Here is an 18,860-nt window from a genome sequence, read left to right as displayed (position 1 = left end):
AAAGATTGTACGTATACTGTTCAAAGTATATAATTTTATGACATATCTAACTTTCTGATCACGTACTCACTTTTTCATCCATAAACATTAATGGTATTGATTCATTTGAATTCAGAATGGTTGATTATATTTTATAGTGAGTATATTCAATAAACAGACACGTTCAATGTAGCACGTAGCATCGGTGAGGAAGGACCGAGAAGAAGCTTTTCTTTTAATTCCCTAAAGAAAATTAAATTGTTAAGGAACAATTTTTTTTATTTTACTCTGTATTCCAACTTAATTTTTCATGCGTTACTAGTAATATTTAATTAGAGTGAAAACTTACAGCATATAACCTTACCATGGCCAGAAATAAAAAGTAAATAGCTTAATTAAAATCAAATTCTATATTCAGTACGAGAAATCAGCATGAGAAATTAATATGAGAAAAACCAGCAACCTCTTCGAATAAATGAACTCTAGATAACTTGAAGATATGACCCGCAAACATTTTCCTCGCATATTTGTCATTTGAAAAATACTATACATATATTAGAAAGTGGGGTGTTAGCCGTAAAACCATTTTAATGACTTTTAAAAAATTACATGGAACCCCCCCCCCCACCTTTCTCTCTGAAATGAAAAGAAAATGAAAGACTATATGTAATCACCGAAAGATAGGCACGCCTGCTCGATAAATAGGCTGTTATTCTGTTTTTCTTGCTGAACTTTTCACTTCTGACGAATGCAATTATTTAATTTGTACTAACAGATGTTACTGCGATTTGTCTTCCTAATGAGTTTAAACGTTGGTCAGCATTCCTACACCCCCCCCCCCCCCCCAAAAAAAAACCAACAACAACAACAACAAACTGCTTATCGACACAAGTATCTCATCTAAAGGACCATGCGGGTTTCAACAAAGGTACAAATGCATATAAAAGGGAACGACGCATTGTTCTTAAAGAAAAAAAATTGAACTCGAACGGTCATATTCTAAACTCTTGGGATAATTAATTGAGTGGAAACCCCACGATAATAAGAATTTTAAAAAATATTTCTTGAATTGTCCCTCTTTTGTATTGATTTTTTATACTTGTAATACATAGGCAAGTATAATTAGTTTACAGTCAAATAGTTTTATCCACATCAGAAATATTATTCAGACGTAAATGTTAGGCTAATTGTCAACTCAACTGATGATAAAAACAGCCTTGGGCCCGCAACAGGTGATATATATATACACTGTACTAGCATTCTGGAAGCTTCTAAATGGTCTAAATCACGTGCACGCAACACGCGCTTTCCACTTTATATGCTAGTATGTAGAAGCCGCGCAAACCATCTACCCCTGTGTGTAGGAACGAACTCCAAAATTCACAATATAAAACTTTTTTATTTTGACAGAATTACAGAACAACAATATATATTATATAATATATATTATGCTTAAATAGTCAGCAATTGTTCGACACATTATGACGTATTTTTATTGGCAGATCAAAGTTTTGACTAGTTTTTTTTCTTTGGTGGTCGACAAAATGCACTTTTATTACTAGTTGACTTTGTCTGGATGGTCAACAAAATGAACTTTATTTTTATCTGATTTTCTCAGAGAGGCACTAACAACAACTCCGTCCGGATATTGGACATCAAGTTTCATTGGTTTATCCTCCCCGAGTCCGAAGTGGGCCACGGGTTCCATTTGACACAGATAACCCGACCCCCCGTCAATCACGCTTGAGTATACCCTGCCTGTACGGGTCGTTAACTTGACCAGCGCCCCCCTCGCCGGGGCCCCGTATTTGGTCCGGGGAAACACCCTGACCCAGTTGTACTTTCCAGCCTGGTTCCTACTAACATCACGGTTAACTCGGTAGACTTTCAGAGGTTGAGTTTGGCTCTCTCCGTGTGATATTAGCAGATCCAAAACACCGTCCCCGTCCATATCTGTTATAGCAGCCCCTGTTCCGAAACCCCTAGGCTCCTTTGCTTGTCCGATATTCATTTTCTTGATTTCGGGATCACTGCTATTATTAAACTGGTTTGGGATAATAGTGAACAGTTTGTTTGGTTCCCGGTCATTGGGATCACGATGACTACAAATGTTGTTCATGAATATATCGGTATCTCCGTTATTGTCAAAGTCAGCCGCAATGACTGTTCGGATTTTTGTAGGAACTGCGTATTGTCTGTTCGCAATATTTCGAAATTTCCTCGCTTCTCCTACTGCTTTAAATTGCATAAAAAGTCTATGTTCACCTTCCCAATTACCGTAGGCAATGTCCAGAAGTCCATCTCTATTGAAGTCCGCTAAACTTATACCTCTGGCATTATTGTATTTGTCTTGTATCTCTGCCTGTTCGGCAATGTCTTCAAAAGAACCATTTCCCAAATTTTTGAAAAGGAAATTGTCTCCGGGATTCCCCATCCATGGGTTACCCTCGTTTCCGAAAAAGATGTCAGAACGCCCGTTGTTTCCAAGAATTGGACCCACCACTAGACCTCTACCCCCCGTAGCTTTGTCGATTTTTGCAACACTTGCAACGTTTTTCAGGACAATATTGCCATTTGACACGTCATTGGAAGGATGATTTTCATCCATCTCAACTAAAGCAAAATTACCAACGCCTCCCCTTGAGTAAGTCGCAATTACTATAGAGTACTTCCCAGTTCCGAGTCTGTCAATGCAAGCGACTGATCTCCCTGCAAAGCTCTTGGCCTCCATTCTGGAATTCACGGGATCAGTGTATAAATTGACATATTTTCCATTTCTCCATTTGAACAAAGAATCTCCGTAATCGGCCCTACCAGCATATGCATTGTTTGTATTCAGGAAATAAATTTCTTCTCGTCCATCTCCATCGATGTCACAGGCGCACACGCCGATTGCTTGCCCGCCTTGGTCTGCTATTGCATTATACCTGTGGTCTTGAGCAAGGTTTATCAAATGTTTCGTAGCACGATCGAATTTCAAAACAAAATTAGGCCCACTAAATCCTGCGACTATCCACTCCAAGGAACCATCGTTGTCAACGTCCGATACCGCTACTCCGTAGTTAAGTTGAGAAGTATCGAGATTTTTCAACCAATTTGTTTTTAAAAACATCCCATCTGGTTGTGGAACTGCAAAAATTGTATGCAGGGTCAATACAAAAATGAGAGTTGTCCGAAACATCATAATTTTGTTCATGTCTGCACCACCTTTACGTGAAGCTCGCGACCACTGCAAATGACGGATGTGTTCGAATTATGAAACTAATATACATTTACACGTGCTTAGGTTTACATAAGGTTTGTTTACAACAATGTCGAGTAAACGCTTTGAAATTTACCAAGCTTAAAACGCTTATGAGAGTTCGTCATGTAAAACCGGAAACTTCAATAAGCATGCGTGGATTTCAGATGAGAAATGGTCGTTCGGAATGGAGACACTAAAAGCAAAACGGTGTTTACATGTTCATGCAGCGATGTAGCAGCAATGTATTCGGTCCTGAACTTATATTTTGTGCATAAAATGTCTCCCGATTAATAGATAATTTTGCCATGAGTTTTAGTATACCGACGTGTAGATTTGAAGTGTGTAAACATTCCAAAAGATAAATTTTTATGATAAAATCATCAAACATGAATCAGTCTGTGGAAAGTGCCCCTCCTGTTGATGACATCATCGAAATCATACCCATGGACGAGTATGATAGCAACAAGGTACCCTTAATTGACCTATTGTATGAATGATTGTTAATTTACACTATCAGCGCCTGTTTGTCTATGCAAAATATTGAACAATTTCTTTTGAAGTTTTGTTGACAAAATCGTCTGCTAAGTTTATCCCGTATCCAAATATGTCATTTTCAATTGCCCAATATTGTAACCTTTAAAACAATGCTACAAAATAAACATGAATTAACTAGAGAGTGAATGTTATCTATTTCTTGTCTGATCTATAATGGAGTTGCTGAATTGGACTTGTGATTGATGATCCTTTAAAATTCATTTTAATTATTTTCATTGCAGGCGAATACTAAAATTTGAATTTTATTTAATCAGGGGAAAGATACTTACGAGCGAAGCAATTGTAGATCTAAGAGATAAAATTGATCCAGAGTTATATTTGATTAATCAGTGTAGAAATGTCTGGTTGATAATTTATCTACAACATTAATTTTTACGAAGACTGCTTTGTATGGTTAATGACACTAAATTATGTATTTGCAAATGGAGGTTGCTTAAAAATATCATCAGATCATGGATTTTGATTGCACATGAATAATACTTGACCTACAGTATTATGCAGCAGTTTTTTCATTTGTTGAATTGAAATAAAATGAAAACAACAATGAATTTCAAACAACACTATCTTTCTGATAGGGTGGTACAAATCTATATAATTCAATTGACCATTACTAAAATGTATTATATTTTGCAGGCAAAACTTCAGTGCTCTGTATCATGGATTCTCGACAAGGCCTACAGAGATCAAATACCAAAGGAATTCAAAGACCCATTTTACGAGACACAGGATGTAAGAAAATAGAGGCATTCCTAATTTTACAGCAATACAATTCTCGTAAACGTTGCAAGTTTATGTCTCAATTAGGGTTGGACATCTGTACTTGGTATCAATACTTTACTGAAGAGCTGTTTGATAATTACTGAAAAATACTATTTCATTTTAAATTGGTACAACAATGGATATTTTTTTAAAATTTATTTTATATATGTTTGAGATGATTCATTTTGAAAATACAATGTTTCCAAAGATCGATGATTTAAGATGACAAAATGTTATAGTTGTTCACACCAGGTTTATAGATAACATTTGCCTCATTTGTTTCAATAGTTAAGAAAAAAGAGAATTCATGCTGTATTTTTTATGCATAGGGTGTGATGCATATTAAGCCCAAGCTGATGAATCTGATGGTGTCCAGTGAGCTTTACTGTCAGGCCTGCAATAATATGTTCGGGGATTCATCATTACAATGGCAAGGGACATCAGGTGAAGATTACAAGATAGACAATTACAAACTGAGTACAGTTTTCTGAAATATGTATCAATAATTTTGTCATGTAGAAATTTTTTATCAAATTTAAGTATCAAATGTTTTGTTTTTATACCCTTCATTGGTAGAAAAATACTTTGACCTCTGTAGTCTAGAACATCTTTTTAGGCCACCTCTGAAAAACTGTTTTCTTTGCCCTCTCCCAACTTACATGTTTTTGTTTTGGTTCATTAGTTGTAGAACTAAAAGAAAAGAAAAACACCCTGCAAATAATTGAATTTTAAATAAAAATATGCTCAGATAATGAATGAAATAATTTTGAGATCTTTTGGATCAATCCTTGTACATGTATCAAATGTACATCATTACTGAGATTAATCTGGATGTAACACATCTTTACTGATATTTATCCAGTTTAGATATTTGGTCAAAAACTTGGAGGTACATGTATTGTTTGCAGGTCATTCCAGCATCATTCAAGTGATGTCCAGGAAAGGGATATATGTTGTCGATGATAACGATAAAGCTGTTACAGAGTCTGTACTTATAAAGTCGGCTCCCTTTGATGTGGTAGGTGAAAATTACTTTAATTTAGTAAACAGATATAAATCTGAAGTTTTCAATTTGATCTAATATTCATAAAAAAAATATTTAAAAAGATTTATTTAATTTTTTTTGCTCAATATTTATGGAAGAATAAAAAAGATAGTTCTGTGTGGTCTCAAAATTTGTGAAAATGACATTATTTTGATACCTCACCAAGTGCATGTATAAGCTTTTGCATCTGATATTTCATAACAGAAGATTTCTCTCTGTATAGAGTGCACACATTGCCCTGATCGATGCCTTGATGCTGGCCTACGTTAGACAGATAGTGACGGTGGAGAAAGTAGTACAAACTGTCCGAAGATTTGCTGCCTTCAATGCCTCCAGTGAGCTGCCGTCCAGTGTGGAGGATGCTCTCCTGTTCTGGATAAACAAAGTCTGTGTGGCCGTACAGCTCAGTGTGAACAAGGAGGATAACCAGGTGCTGGAAGGGGAGACAAATCAGAAGGTACAGCTCTCTTGGTATCTGAGAAGTCTTTGTTTTTATATTTATTGTAATTAGTGGGTTGTTCTCACAGGAGCAGCATTTTAGTTCTTTCATTCAAACCTAACAACGATTAGAATTAAGCTTTAACATGTCTAATGAAGATGGCTTAGAGAAATTTACAGATATTTTAAAGCCAGATCAACAAAATGCTCAATTCATAAACTATAAGAGAATCATGGCAAAATGATGTCATTCAATGTGTTATTTGTTGTAGGTTCGTATTGTGAGTAAGTCTGGGATGAGCATGAGGGAGTCTGTGAATATTCCACTGATAGAGGACCTCTCTCAGGACATTGGTGATGGCTGTTCTTTGGCTGTTCTAATCAGCTTCTACTGCCCCTCTGCACTCAGTCGGCAAGGTCAGCTCTCAGCACACACTTATGTAGAATCTAATACTAAAAGCAGATAACCATGGATTAGGGCTTAATGGCCATTTGATATTGTAGGTTACTTTCAATAAGAAAAGGGATAATTTTTAGTTTATAAAATTGTTGAATTAGAAAATGACTTCTTTTCCCAAATTGTTCTTTACATAGTTCATACACAGTTCATGCAGTTTGCCAAGTTTTGATTTGTTTTGATGAATTGTGATTACTTAGGTATAATTTTGTATTAGTGTACAGGGGAGGATCTACCCATGCTAAACTGCAGTGTACATTTGTGAAATTTGTATTTTTAACTTCTTTTTTTAAATCATGAAACAAATACTGAGATTTTGAAAATTTTAGAATACACCTAATTGTGGTATGTTGTTTTCTCAACATAAATATTGCATTGCCAACAAATAATGATTTACTGCTTGATTTTAAGAACAAAAACATTTACTTGCCTGATTTCTATTATCAGAGTGATTTTTAACTAACGTCTTATATTACATGTATGTACTGAAATGTGTACCATAATGAAATGAATAAAGGAAATGTACTTTACTTTAAGTCACTGCTTCTGTTCTATTGAAGTCAATCAATATACAATTTACCTATGAACCATTTATTGTAATCTTGATCATTGTATTAGCATGTGCTTTGACTCTTTGTATATATCTGGAATGATAATATAAAATAATGGATAGAGCTATATGTACATGTAGTACATTGTAATTCAGAAATACATGGTTAGTGAATTGGAAAAAGTATTTTCCAAGAATGTTTTAACAGTTGTTTGACTGTGAATATTAAACATACTTGCATATGTGTATATTTTGAACTTGTTTTTTGTATATTTCAGATATCTGTTTAAAGTCTAATGTAGGCATAGCTGACTCGCTATATAACCTTCGCCTAGTGAAGGAATTCTGTGATAACTACATCCCTGGCAAAGCCTTCCATCTGACCTACGAAGACTTCCTCTACATGCACAACAACCTGCGACAGAACGTGGAGGTGTTTCTCGCAGAGCTGTTCTACTGGTTTGAGATTCAGAAGCTAGACTGTGTGTATAGTGAACCAGGTCAGTGGTCCAATTAACTTCTATCATCTATCTCTGAAATCTCTTGTGTTTAACCACGGTTAAAATGCATATAGAAATGGCTTACTTGGCTTTAAGAGATAGAATGATTGCAAGTTAAAGAGAAAGAAAGTAGAGATATGCCTCTCAACATGTAAGCTATACATGTGTGATTACCTGTTCTAGTCAGTTGGAACTACATGTAATTTTATGTGTAGATTTCAACAAATGTTTCAACACATTTACATTCCTTTTCCCCCAATTTCATACTCTCCATGTGGATGGAGTAAAGAAGGACAAAATCTAGGTTTTGATAATTTTGAATGTCATTTGATGTTTATATAATATTGGGATTGTTAAAGGACCTATTGTAAACATAGTTTTATAAACTGTAAAGAGAGCTCACTCTTTCTCTCCAGGTTCGCGGCCCACAACAGCCAAGAAAATGACCAGCAGCGCCATCACAAATCTTCCTCCGATCAGTAACGTCACCAAGCAGAGTTTCCACAAGTACTCGGCGGATGATGGGGCGGTTCCTCGCGGAGTGAGCCAGATGCCACCAAGACAACCCCTCCTGTATAAACGACAGCAGGAACCTGATGTCAGTCAGCAAGGTTAGGGAAAACATGTAAAACAGTTTCCTCAACAACTCACTGGAGTAATACTAGATCCTGTGCTTATATAAACATAGATGTTCATACTTGCCAACCTCCAACATGTGAAAATCTGGTCATGACCAGATTTGGAAAGTAAAAAATCTGGTCATAGCGCGTAACGACATTCACGACATATTTATCATGCATTTAATAGGTATATACAATAGAAATATGTGTTAAAACTTATGTGTAATACATGTACTTTATTGCAAAGAAGCATTTTAACTAACAGTTGCTGATTTTGAATTTTGTAAAGTGATCTGACACAGAAAATGGTAGGTTGTGTTCAGCTGAAAAAAAAAATGCAAAAAGAGTTTCTGCTACATTAACCTTGGTTTTGAACTCTGTAAATGATGGCATGAAAGTTGTAAGCGACTTGGAAGACTTTTGTGTATTAAAAAGCATTCTATACATGACTTAGCGTTTTTGAATGTTTAGTCAAATCATTTTGAGCACAAAATCCAATATTCAAATGTGCGTTACATAGAACGCAAAAGCCTCGTTTTGTACTCGATTACTTTGTTTTACCTATGAGAATTCATTTTCCCAGATATGTTGATAGGTACAAAAATATCGTTTTCTTTTTGTTGGTTTTGATTCCGTTGGCCCCGATGAAGACCTTTTCTTATTGGAAGCCATCACACTTAATGATTTAAACCTTCGCTTAGTCAAAACAACTCACGATAATAATTACACTTATTAAATAATGTGTCTGTTATAGCCATCGGCATTGGTTACACGTTACGTAAATCCAAGCTTAGCTTGGGTTCATAACTGGAAGTCATACGCGCAACGTATTTTACGAACCAAATCCGGAAATCGGGAGATTTTCGGGTTGTTCGACAAAAATCGGGGGAAAAGCATGACCCGCCGGGTCATAAAAAATAATCGGGTGAAGGGTTAAAAAATCGGGTGTGACCCGACGAAATCGGGTCAGTTGGCAAGTATGGATGTTTTGTAACCACAACCACATTCTGAATTTTAGGTCCAGGTGTGGGACGATCAAGACCAATGTCTGCTGTGGTCGGGAAGGAGAAGAATGATGTACATCGGTCAGTGCTGGCCTGGCAGGAGAACAGTCAACAGTGAGATCTGTTTATTGTCCTATACAGCTTTCTTGCCTGGGGTGTTATCAGGGCCCAGTCAAAGGACCCGACATAAAATGAATCAAAATTAAAACACTTGATTTGAACTCCAGTTGTAATGTATTTCATAAACAAGCTTTTGTGAAAATGTTTTATTTTTGTGTTTATTTTACCTAGAGTAGACCAAGACTGACTATACACCAGTACTTAATCATTATGATTTTGACTCTGTTTAGGACTGTTCAGCAGAGTGGTGGTAGTAACCTCCTGGCCAATGTCAGCATTGACTCGGAGTTGATGGAGAGCTTTTCTGATGATCAGCTGGGAAGTCTCGACATGGATCTGAGTGACACGCCCCGGCCCACTCTGCCAGCCAATCAAGTGCCAAGAGAATCAGCATCAAATCTACGTGATCCAAATCATCCGGATTATATGGAGGTACAAAGTGTGACATCAGGAGCTGCCACAAATAGAACTGTTCATCAAGGGGAAGAAACTAGACCTGATAGTGAGTCTGCTATACCTGAGAATCCTCCTTGTCATCAAGACTTGCTAAATGAATTCAGTGCTCAATTAGACCCTAAAGACAATAAGCAGAGTAGAAATGAATGCTATGAGCCTTTGTTACCTGCAAAATTAAAACCTCGGAAAGAAGCAATAAATAACCACAGCAAGGAACAAGAGAGGGGAGATAAGTCTTTACTTGCTAAATCAGTGAAATCTATGGAAGTGGATCTGGGTTCTTCGAGTGTTTTAAGTGAGCGTAGTGACAGCAGTAGTTCTGTTCCCGTCACTCCTCTACCCGAGGATCAGTTATCGGACCAAGATGTTCCCAAACAGCCCCGTTATACAGCATTTACAGTCAACACTGGCTTTTCAGAAGACATGGAATCTCCACGAAAAAGTGTATTGTCCACCGTCCGTAGCCAAGGCGATACTGCTGAATCAGTTAAACTGAGTTATACTGTCTCCAATGAGGCCACTTCAGAATCGGCGCGGGCAGCCGGGATACCTGTTGTCGGGGAGAGTGGCGAGCAAGCATGGAGGAGATGGGGCTCCAGAGAGGGTAGTGTGAACAGTAGGAGTTCAGGGGACAATTCCGATCATGAATCTCAGAAAATTCACTACGACCAGAAACTGAGTGAGAACAAAGACAAAATCCGAGAGGTGTCACCTCCAAAAACTTTTACTAGATTCGGTTCCAAGGACAGTGATGTATTTCAAAAACCTAAAATGATAGTTAGAAGTAAGACAGCTGTTTCACCAAAGAAAGAACCCTCCAAACATATGACTACAAATTTTGCTGAAATAAAGAGAATGAAGAATGTTCAAGGAAATGTTGACAATTCTGGAATGGTTTACATGCAGCATGGCCATGAAGTGAATAACAAAGCTATGCAAAGCTCAACAACTCAAATCAACAATAGGAACAACCAAAACTCAACATCACCTAGCAGAACAACATGGCAGCAAGCAAGCACTCTAAAATCTCCTGATCAGGCCACAAGTGATTCCTCAGAAAGCAGTGACAGTAGTCGCCCTGTGCTGTCTGAGCTAACAGAAATCCGGCTTAAGTTGGAGGAAAAGCGTAAACAGATAGAGAAAAAGAAGAACAGAATGGAGCTACAGCAACAGAAACAGAGACAGCGGTTAGGGAAGACAGCTTTTCTTCATGTGCTGACAAAACCCACTGAAGAGGAGGTGTCTGATGACTTGAGTTCACAGGGAAGTGAGGCGTCTCTACCAGCAAGTGAGGAGGCTGCCTCAAGTTCAACCTCGGACAAAGGACCAACAGCAGCAGATGGAAAAACTACAGGAGCACTTCAAAGCAACAAAGCGTTTTCTAGGGAGGGGATACAGCAAACAATAGAAAATGTTAGAAAGAAGTGGTTTCAAGAGGACAAGGATGAGCAACCTGTGCAGATGGAGATAAAACCAGAAGAAATAATGAGTAAGAGTTGTCCAGCCAAAAATGGAGAAGTTTTACAAAAACAAAAATCGGCGCTGCCTGCCCAGGAGCATAATTCAATGTCAATGATAGAAAATATATCTGACAGAAAATTATCTGAAGCTCAAGAATTAGACAGTCCATCTGTATACAGTCGGAAGCTTGAAAAACTGGATCATGACCTGACTGATTTGAAAGGGGAGATCCTGAGGATGTCTCTGGAACAGGAGCAGTACAATGGGAGTCCAGCGGCTATTTCCATGACGCAACCATCCACAGCCACCAGGCCAACTTATGCAGTGGAAACTCCAGAACGGAAATTCCAGGGAAAACCATTCCATGGATCAGATCTCGCCTCAGTGAATCAGGCAAACGTAAACACTCCAGAGAGAATGCAGTATGGAACCCCAGCGGTTTGTCGCCATGCAGGATATGCAGGCCCCATTGATCCCAGTGTACCCACCCCAGAGAGGGTTGTGATGGGGGGAGGTATGTCTCAGTACCCCCAGGGCCTACCCCAACAGATGCCTATTACACAACCATTCCAGCCCCAAGTGATGCCCCACTCTTTACCCTATAATGGACAGAGTCAGTTCAGTCCAATGCCACAAACACAGGTGCCATACAGCGGTTTCCAGACTGTTGGTACTACTCCCTATCCACAACCCCAGTTCCCTCCCACCCCACCCCATGGCTACCAACAGTCCCCTCCCTTCAATCCCAATCTGGTGTCGCCCCACGGACAGTATGGGATGCCTGGGGTATATAATATGACTCCTCAGCAGTACCCTCCCCATTCTCACAACACATCTACAGTGTCAGCTCATACTCCTGTCTCTTACATGTACTCGCCCAATCACACCGGAGCTCAAGTCTTTCAACCTTCTGCGGATATTAATAAAATGCCGCCTGCTTCTCGGGCTGAAATGCCCCCCACTTCTAGTGCTTTCAATGATGGTAACATCAGCAAAGAAGACACCTCTGCTGTTTCAAATATGGGTGTTCATGACTCATCTCATAACAAAAGTGATATACAAAGTGACATTTCTAGTGACCAGAATGGATTTTTTGTGTCATTTGGAGACAATTCTCCAAAGGTTAAACCCAAACTTTCTAGTGCAACATCTCAAAAGACGGTAACCTCTGAACCAACTAGTCTCCAAAACCAAACACAACAGTCACCTCAGCAGAACCAGTCTAGTCAAGCTAGCAACCTGAATGTGTTAGCCATAGATCAGAACACGTCGGCCAGCTCCCAGCCCGACAACACATCCCTGCATGATACCTCGGGGGTCGGGTTTGTGGTGGGAGAAGACCCAGAAACTATCTCAAAGGTACAGTTTTGACATTTTTTGTTGGATGGTTATGATTTACCAATAAATTTGGCATTTAAATTGAAGTATTTTATATCTTTGTATTTGTAGTCAGTGGAAGAAGAATTGAACAGAAAAAAAGAAAAGTTTATACAAATGCAGATCAAACGCAAAGAAGAACAAGACAAAAAACGTCAATATAAAGAGTTGGAAATGTCACGCAGGAAAGAGCAAGAGAGGCAAGTATACTTCATTTAACCATAGAGAACTTATCTTCTGAATTGTAGTTGGTAATCAAGATATATTTAATTAAAAAGCTCCATTTGCTGCTGGTATGACTGCATGAACACAGTTTATGAATCGGAAGTTTAATTTCAATACAGAATTAAACAAGAAGAGGCAGAAAAACGTAAAGCCAGTGAAAAGGCACGAAGAGATGAAATATTCCGTCAGTACCAGGATAAGAAGCATCAAGAGGAAGACAACTACGCACCTCCTGTCCGCAGGAACCGATCCAAAACCCGGGAGAAGACCCGCCCCAAATCCATGTTCGACAAAGGAGAATCAGGATCAGTGGAAGGTTTGCACTCCCATAGTAGTTCTCAAGAGGATCTCTCTTCTCAAGCTTTTACTATCAGTCCGGGTCACAAAGAACCTTGTAAGTAGTTGCTAGTGTTTTCTGTTTTTCTTCTCTTGAACACATATAACCCATGTAAACCTGAAATAATATTGAAAAATACTTAGCAACAAAATTGTATTCACTTTAGTTTTATCATCACCGACAACATTTGAAATATTGTTTATTATAGAAAATCTTACAGTTATTATTGGTGCATATGCATTTAAAGAGGGCCTGATAAAGATAACTGATGCTCTCTTAATCACTGTTAATTCATATGTTGTGGAAGATTGGAATCTTTTAAAAAACAGATGTATATTTTCAAATTTGCTTGTTGATTCACACTTTTACAAAAAAGGTACACACACTGAATTGCTGATGCAATATATGTTAATAACACAAAGAGAAATGACAGTTTGATTGTCGCTGTTTATAGCTGTTTGCACTTTTAACTTGACAATAACCTTGTGTGGATCACTAGTGTCTGTCACTTTGAATGTGTTTTGTTTTTTTATCTCTTTTAGTACACATTCTTTTTAATATGTAGCATTCATGTTTTTTAAACAACTAATATTCAGATTTCCGTTGCTTCATATCTCATGCTCTACTTGGTATAGTTGATTTATATATACAAGTACTGTGAGGTAAATAATTATATTCTGGTTCTATAGCAATTACCCTAACTGTTATTCATACAGACCTAGGTACTGTCATAGCTTTTAAAATCTAAATTCAATCTGATACAAAGAAATGGATTTTTTTCAGAATAAAGTTACTTAATAGAAACATTTATGTGGCCAAATTAAACCTGACTAGTGTAAAAAAAAAATTCTTCACCTCATGCCCCTATAGATGTGATAAAATGAGATACAGCATTGATGTCTGGTAGTGGTAGAATTATGATTTCAAAGGATAATACAACAAGCTTTTCAGAATATTATGATTTTACTTACAATCAAATCATTTTGCGAACGAAAGAATAGATCATTTTAAATTTTAACCCTTTTTTCTTCTGAAGTAGCTGCATGTTTATTTTAGAAATTTTGATACCATACTATATAAATTTATCTATTATTTTTAATTTATTCTTTTAAAGACTCTGTTTTCTTTACCAGTACATGTACTTACTAGTAATGATTGTTATTATGGTTGATAAACTCCTAAGACTGTCGTAGTTCCGATAATGTTCATTGTGTATTTTTCTGTTTTTTTGTGCCTTTCTTTACGTTTGTTCCGTTGACCAGCATGTCTGCTTGAGAGCACCTAATTTGCTTGTTTCAGCGGGTGTTGGTCCTAGAAAACCCCCAAGCTTAGCACCACGCCCAGGAAACATTCGAAAAGCAGGTCTGTTTTATTTTCTTCTATAATTTTGTATTGGATTTTTTTTCTTTCTCATGGAAATATTATTTATAATTTATGTGTTAGTTTAGTAGTATCTTGTTAGAGAAAACAATGAAATGTCCTGCCACATAGCATCAGTGTTTCTGCACTGGTCTAGGAGTTTGATAGCATGTTGTGAAATCTGTGCTATAATCAGACTGTGGTGAATCTTGACTAACACTTATGTCTGTGTAGTTTGAGGGTTGCCAGTCCTGCACTGTGGTGGACCCTGTATTATGTGTATAAGTCAGTGTCTTTGTGATAGTGATGACTCTGTTTTTGCAGTGTCCTGTAACACCCTGTCCCAATCCACGGAGGGCAAACTGACCTACAGGAGACAGCCCTCTCCAGGTCAGTCCACACACACATCCCAATATACAGAGATGTTGTTTTAGTATACAACTGTGAATATTTTTTAAGTAAAATTACACAAATAAACATGCTTTTCTATCTAACCTTGGAAGAGTTTCTGTGCTTTCTGACCATGGTGAATATAGTCATCTAAACTATTAACCGACAGCATTCGATTTCCCTCATTTTTAAACTCGGAACACCTCCAGGTTCCGTTAAAATCAACGTCTAATAACTCTAATTTGTTTACCATAAAAAAATCTGCATTGCCGAAAAATTAACTTTTTCTCAGTAAATAAAATACCTATTTACTGACTATTCAGATGATAGCAAGTTTATTGTCTCCCTCGACAGCACCTATTTCCCTCGGCTTTGCCTTGTGAAATAGTTGCTGTCTCAGGGGGATAATAAACTTGCTATTGTCCTGATAGCCAGTAAATAGGTATAATTTATAATATACACTCTATACACACTGTCAGATAGTACACGTGGTATTACATACTGTTATGTGAAAACATTGTAATCTACATCGTATGCACATTGTTATGTTCGTTGTATATAAGTTTTAAGTATTGTACATTTATTTTTTAATGTGTTTTGCAGTTAAAGCCCAGAGGGAATATTGAATATCCTTATAAATTGTCTTCTATTGATCCGTTTATTAGTTAATAGAGTACTACATAATCTGATTTATATTCTTGATCTAGATCTTGGTCGTTTGAAGAGAGGCAGGAACAGTGCAGAGAGCAGTGAATCTGGATCAGATTACGCAGGTAATAGTCACTCTGGAATCATGTTATGGATGTGACAGAGATATTCTATTATTTTGGTAAAAATTGATGTTTTATATAACATGTAACTCATAAGATCATGCTGTAAAAAGCAGTTTCAATCATAGAAAAGTACATATATGTTAGTGTATTTAGCCAAGGGCGCTTTCCATTAATGTGGCCTCCCCGGCCTGGTCATCTGGAAATGGAACGGTTGGCAACGTCACAATACTTTAACAAGGATGATTGCAGCTTAATACTGATACTTCAATTGAAATTTTGTACAGATATTTAGGCTATGGTTATATGCTGTTGTAATGAAATTGAATGAGTGAAATCAAAGTTATAGAAATCTCCGTTTTGTAGAATATGATAAACTTGATACCATATTGTTATCTAATCAGCAATGGTAAAAAGCGTTCCAGCAATCGGCAACAAAGGCATCACTGGCAAATACGGCAATGCTGATTTAATGGAAAGCACTCTAAGAGTTATGTTCATGTGAGAAATTTTCATGTTGGTTTTCTGTTTAGGACCCAAGTTATTTGTGAAGCCAAGCTCCAAGTCAAACCGCCACATCATCATCAATGCTATTAGTCAGTGTGTGCTTGCTGGACCCGTGAACGCTGATCAGAAAAACAAAGTATTAGAGGTAACAGGAAGTAAATCTGTGTAAAGCAGTACTGTAGTCATTAATAGCGGTACTCTTGTAACTCAATAGGTATAATCCACTCTTTGTATACCAAATGTATATTCAACATTAAGCTTAGCTTAATTTAGACGATTTTGATTTATAAATGAGGGGTACAATTATAATACTGTAGTAAAACACGAGATAGTATCTAAAATTAATCTACATTTTGAAATTTTCAAAGGTTTTGGCTAAATCAGATGCCAAGCACTTCCTGATATTGTTCCGAGACCACTCCTGTCAGTTCCGGGGACTGTACAGCTTTGATCCAGATTCAGAGGACTCCATTAAAATCCATGGAATAGGACCCAAACAAATCACCAGCAAAATGATCGAAAGATTTTACAAGTGAGCCAAAACTGATGATTATGTTGACATATCTTTAAACTGAATAATTACATCTCCTAAAGGCTTGGAAGATAATGTGTATTTTGATGTCATGAGTATGAATGAAGCATGTTTTGATTGTAGGTACAATTCTGGTGGAAAAAGCTTTAGTGAGGTTACATCTACGAAACATTTATCAGTGTCAATAGACGCAGTAGTTATACACAATGCCTTGTGGAAAACATCAGCAAAGCCGCCACAAAAAAGGTGAAATACCGGTCACGCCCCCAACAAAGTGAAAGTGAAAGCAGAGCTGCCCAAGATTTTTAACTCTATGAAGAAAAGAAGAGCTGCACTGAAAGGAAACCCAGCAGTCATGAGATATACTACAACAGAAGCCTCTCATTTGAGTTATTACGATGCTCTAATTCCAAGCTATAGAATATTGTCCAAATGCTTGAGAGACTTGTATGAAAATACGTGTGATTTATTATTTTATACATATACATGTACTAGAAAGATTAGCATGCTATTTAATATTAAACAATATACTAATAAGGAATTCATACTCATTTCTACAAGATTACTACTCACTGTCTCATCCTATATTTATGTGCTTTTTCTGCATACTCAGTTGTCAGGAATATTTATTTTTATCTTCAATGCTTATTAAATTGTATGATTGAAGAAAGCCATTCCAGATATGCTTCAAGTATTGCTTGGTAGAAACTTGAATCTTTTCCCTAAAGCTTCCTCTATTGTCAAGTCTTTAAATCAAGACATTCCATTAATTGTGGCTTTTTACCCAGAATTCCATGTAAACTGTGACCCATTAGATGCTGTATATAGTGCTTCTATATTTCGTGTGTAAATCCAATCTTAAGAAGTAAGTTGCAAAAATCCTTTAGAGGTGAAATCTTAGTCATACGAAATAATATTAATAACAGATATGAAATAAGACAAACAATATATACATTTGTACATTGATTATACTTTTACCAGTAGTGTTTACATTGTACATGTATGTACAGACAACACAGTTGTGGGTATTTTGCATTCTAAATACTGCACAGTCAACAGACCTGGCCAGACTCTGATTAATGAAGTTTACTGTGATACATTTCTTGCCATTAATACCGCTGTCCCACCTTGTATAGAGTTGTAATGTCCAGATAAACCAATGGAGGTAGATGGTCTTTTCTGTCAGTGCCCATGCAGTCCGTGTTCTCTGTCCACTGTAAGTGTACTTAATTCTAAGTACATTGCTATAGTGCTTTCATTTTATTTTATGCTACATGTATGATACAATATTGAAAAGCAAAACTTTTACTTTTAATATGCAATAGTATACAATTATTTAATGCTTGAGCAGTCAATAGACCAGAATATTTTTCCCTTGGTGCAGGGAACAGCTCAGTATGATCTATTGCCCGAGGCCAACGGCCGAGGGCAATAGATCATACTGAGCTGTTCCCTGCACCAAGGGAAAACATTCTGGTCTATTGACTGTTCAAGCATTAAATAATTGTTTTATTACCTAATTCCTTTTTTAGTTTTCGGGGTTTACAATTTGCATATTGTAGGTGGTTTCGTGCCATTATGCAATATACTAAGATTTTTTTCCTCTTTTACATGCACAAAACCAGTTGCATGCATTACAGCATCTCAATTTAATATTAGTTTACACAAAGAAGGTGGTTTTCAACCCATTAGATTTTAAATAGTCTTTTACATTATATGAGGCTTTAAAACTGTTAATTATTTGATACTCCATTTTGATAACATTGTATTTGGTTTCACCAAGCACTAAAAACAGCGTCAATGTAAAGGAATATGCATTCCCTGAGAACTATCGAAAGGATGTAACATTAACATACCCGCGTCTGAAATACGTTGCCGATCTATTTGAAATACGTTGCCGGTCCAATAGATCGCAGTCTATTGACCGGCGGTCCAATAGATCGAAGTCTATTGACCGGCGGTCTAATAGATCGCAGTCTATTGACCGGCAGTTCAAAATAGACGCAAATATTTAATTTGTAATATAACAACAAAATCCCTTTGATTAGGTAATAAATACATTTACTGCTAGACTTAAGACATGAACAAAATTCTATTTAGCTTAATTGGAATCCGTTTTTTCTAAAAATTCATTTATATGCGTGATATACAAAGGTAGGGAACGCTGGTGCCTTT

The 18,860-nt window shown here is 37.0% G+C and overlaps 2 protein-coding genes across 5 annotated transcripts; one reads left to right on the top strand and one right to left on the bottom strand.

Moving 5' to 3' along the window:
* Positions 1 to 1,358: 1,358 nt before the first annotated feature.
* On the bottom strand, positions 1,359 to 3,244 carry LOC128180220 (cartilage acidic protein 1-like). Its single transcript, XM_052848150.1, has one exon. The coding sequence runs from the start codon at positions 3,173 to 3,175 to the stop codon at positions 1,538 to 1,540; it is 1,638 nt and encodes a 545-aa protein (XP_052704110.1). The 5' UTR covers positions 3,176 to 3,244; the 3' UTR covers positions 1,359 to 1,537.
* A 114-nt stretch (positions 3,245 to 3,358) lies between these two features.
* Positions 3,359 to 18,004, top strand: LOC128180197 (calmodulin-regulated spectrin-associated protein 1-like). Of its 4 annotated transcripts, none has more exons than XM_052848130.1 (18): positions 3,360 to 3,690; positions 4,412 to 4,507; positions 4,867 to 4,981; positions 5,446 to 5,555; positions 5,806 to 6,039; positions 6,293 to 6,437; positions 7,306 to 7,527; positions 7,944 to 8,138; positions 9,166 to 9,265; positions 9,502 to 12,547; positions 12,638 to 12,765; positions 12,910 to 13,106; positions 14,427 to 14,489; positions 14,811 to 14,876; positions 15,584 to 15,649; positions 16,180 to 16,298; positions 16,522 to 16,685; positions 16,809 to 18,004. In XM_052848130.1, the coding sequence occupies exons 1-18, from the start codon at positions 3,592 to 3,594 to the stop codon at positions 16,933 to 16,935; spliced, it is 5,292 nt and encodes a 1,763-aa protein (XP_052704090.1). In that variant the 5' UTR covers positions 3,360 to 3,591; the 3' UTR covers positions 16,936 to 18,004. The 4 variants fall into 4 exon arrangements, with proteins under 4 accessions (XP_052704097.1, XP_052704090.1, XP_052704075.1 ...); XM_052848115.1 differs by having other exon boundaries at positions 12,910 to 13,184; XM_052848123.1 differs by lacking the exon at positions 14,427 to 14,489 and having other exon boundaries at positions 12,910 to 13,184.
* Positions 18,005 to 18,860: the final 856 nt, after the last annotated feature.

This window comes from Crassostrea angulata, chromosome 1 (assembly GCF_025612915.1).
Source record: "Crassostrea angulata isolate pt1a10 chromosome 1, ASM2561291v2, whole genome shotgun sequence".
NCBI classification, from domain to species: domain Eukaryota; kingdom Metazoa; phylum Mollusca; class Bivalvia; order Ostreida; family Ostreidae; genus Magallana; species Magallana angulata.
Note: the sequence above shows the minus strand (reverse complement) of the source record. Positions and strands in the feature narration are given on the sequence as shown.

Coding starts and splice junctions, on each gene's coding strand:
- LOC128180220 (XM_052848150.1), bottom strand. CDS start 3,175: ATGAACAAAATTATGATGTTTCGGACAACTCTCATTTTTGTATTGACC.
- LOC128180197 (XM_052848115.1), top strand. CDS start 3,592: ATGATAAAATCATCAAACATGAATCAGTCTGTGGAAAGTGCCCCTCCT. Junction 3,691..4,411: donor ACGAGTATGATAGCAACAAG/GTACCCTTAATT, acceptor TATATTTTGCAG/GCAAAACTTCAGTGCTCTGT. Junction 5,556..5,805: donor AGTCGGCTCCCTTTGATGTG/GTAGGTGAAAAT, acceptor CTCTCTGTATAG/AGTGCACACATTGCCCTGAT.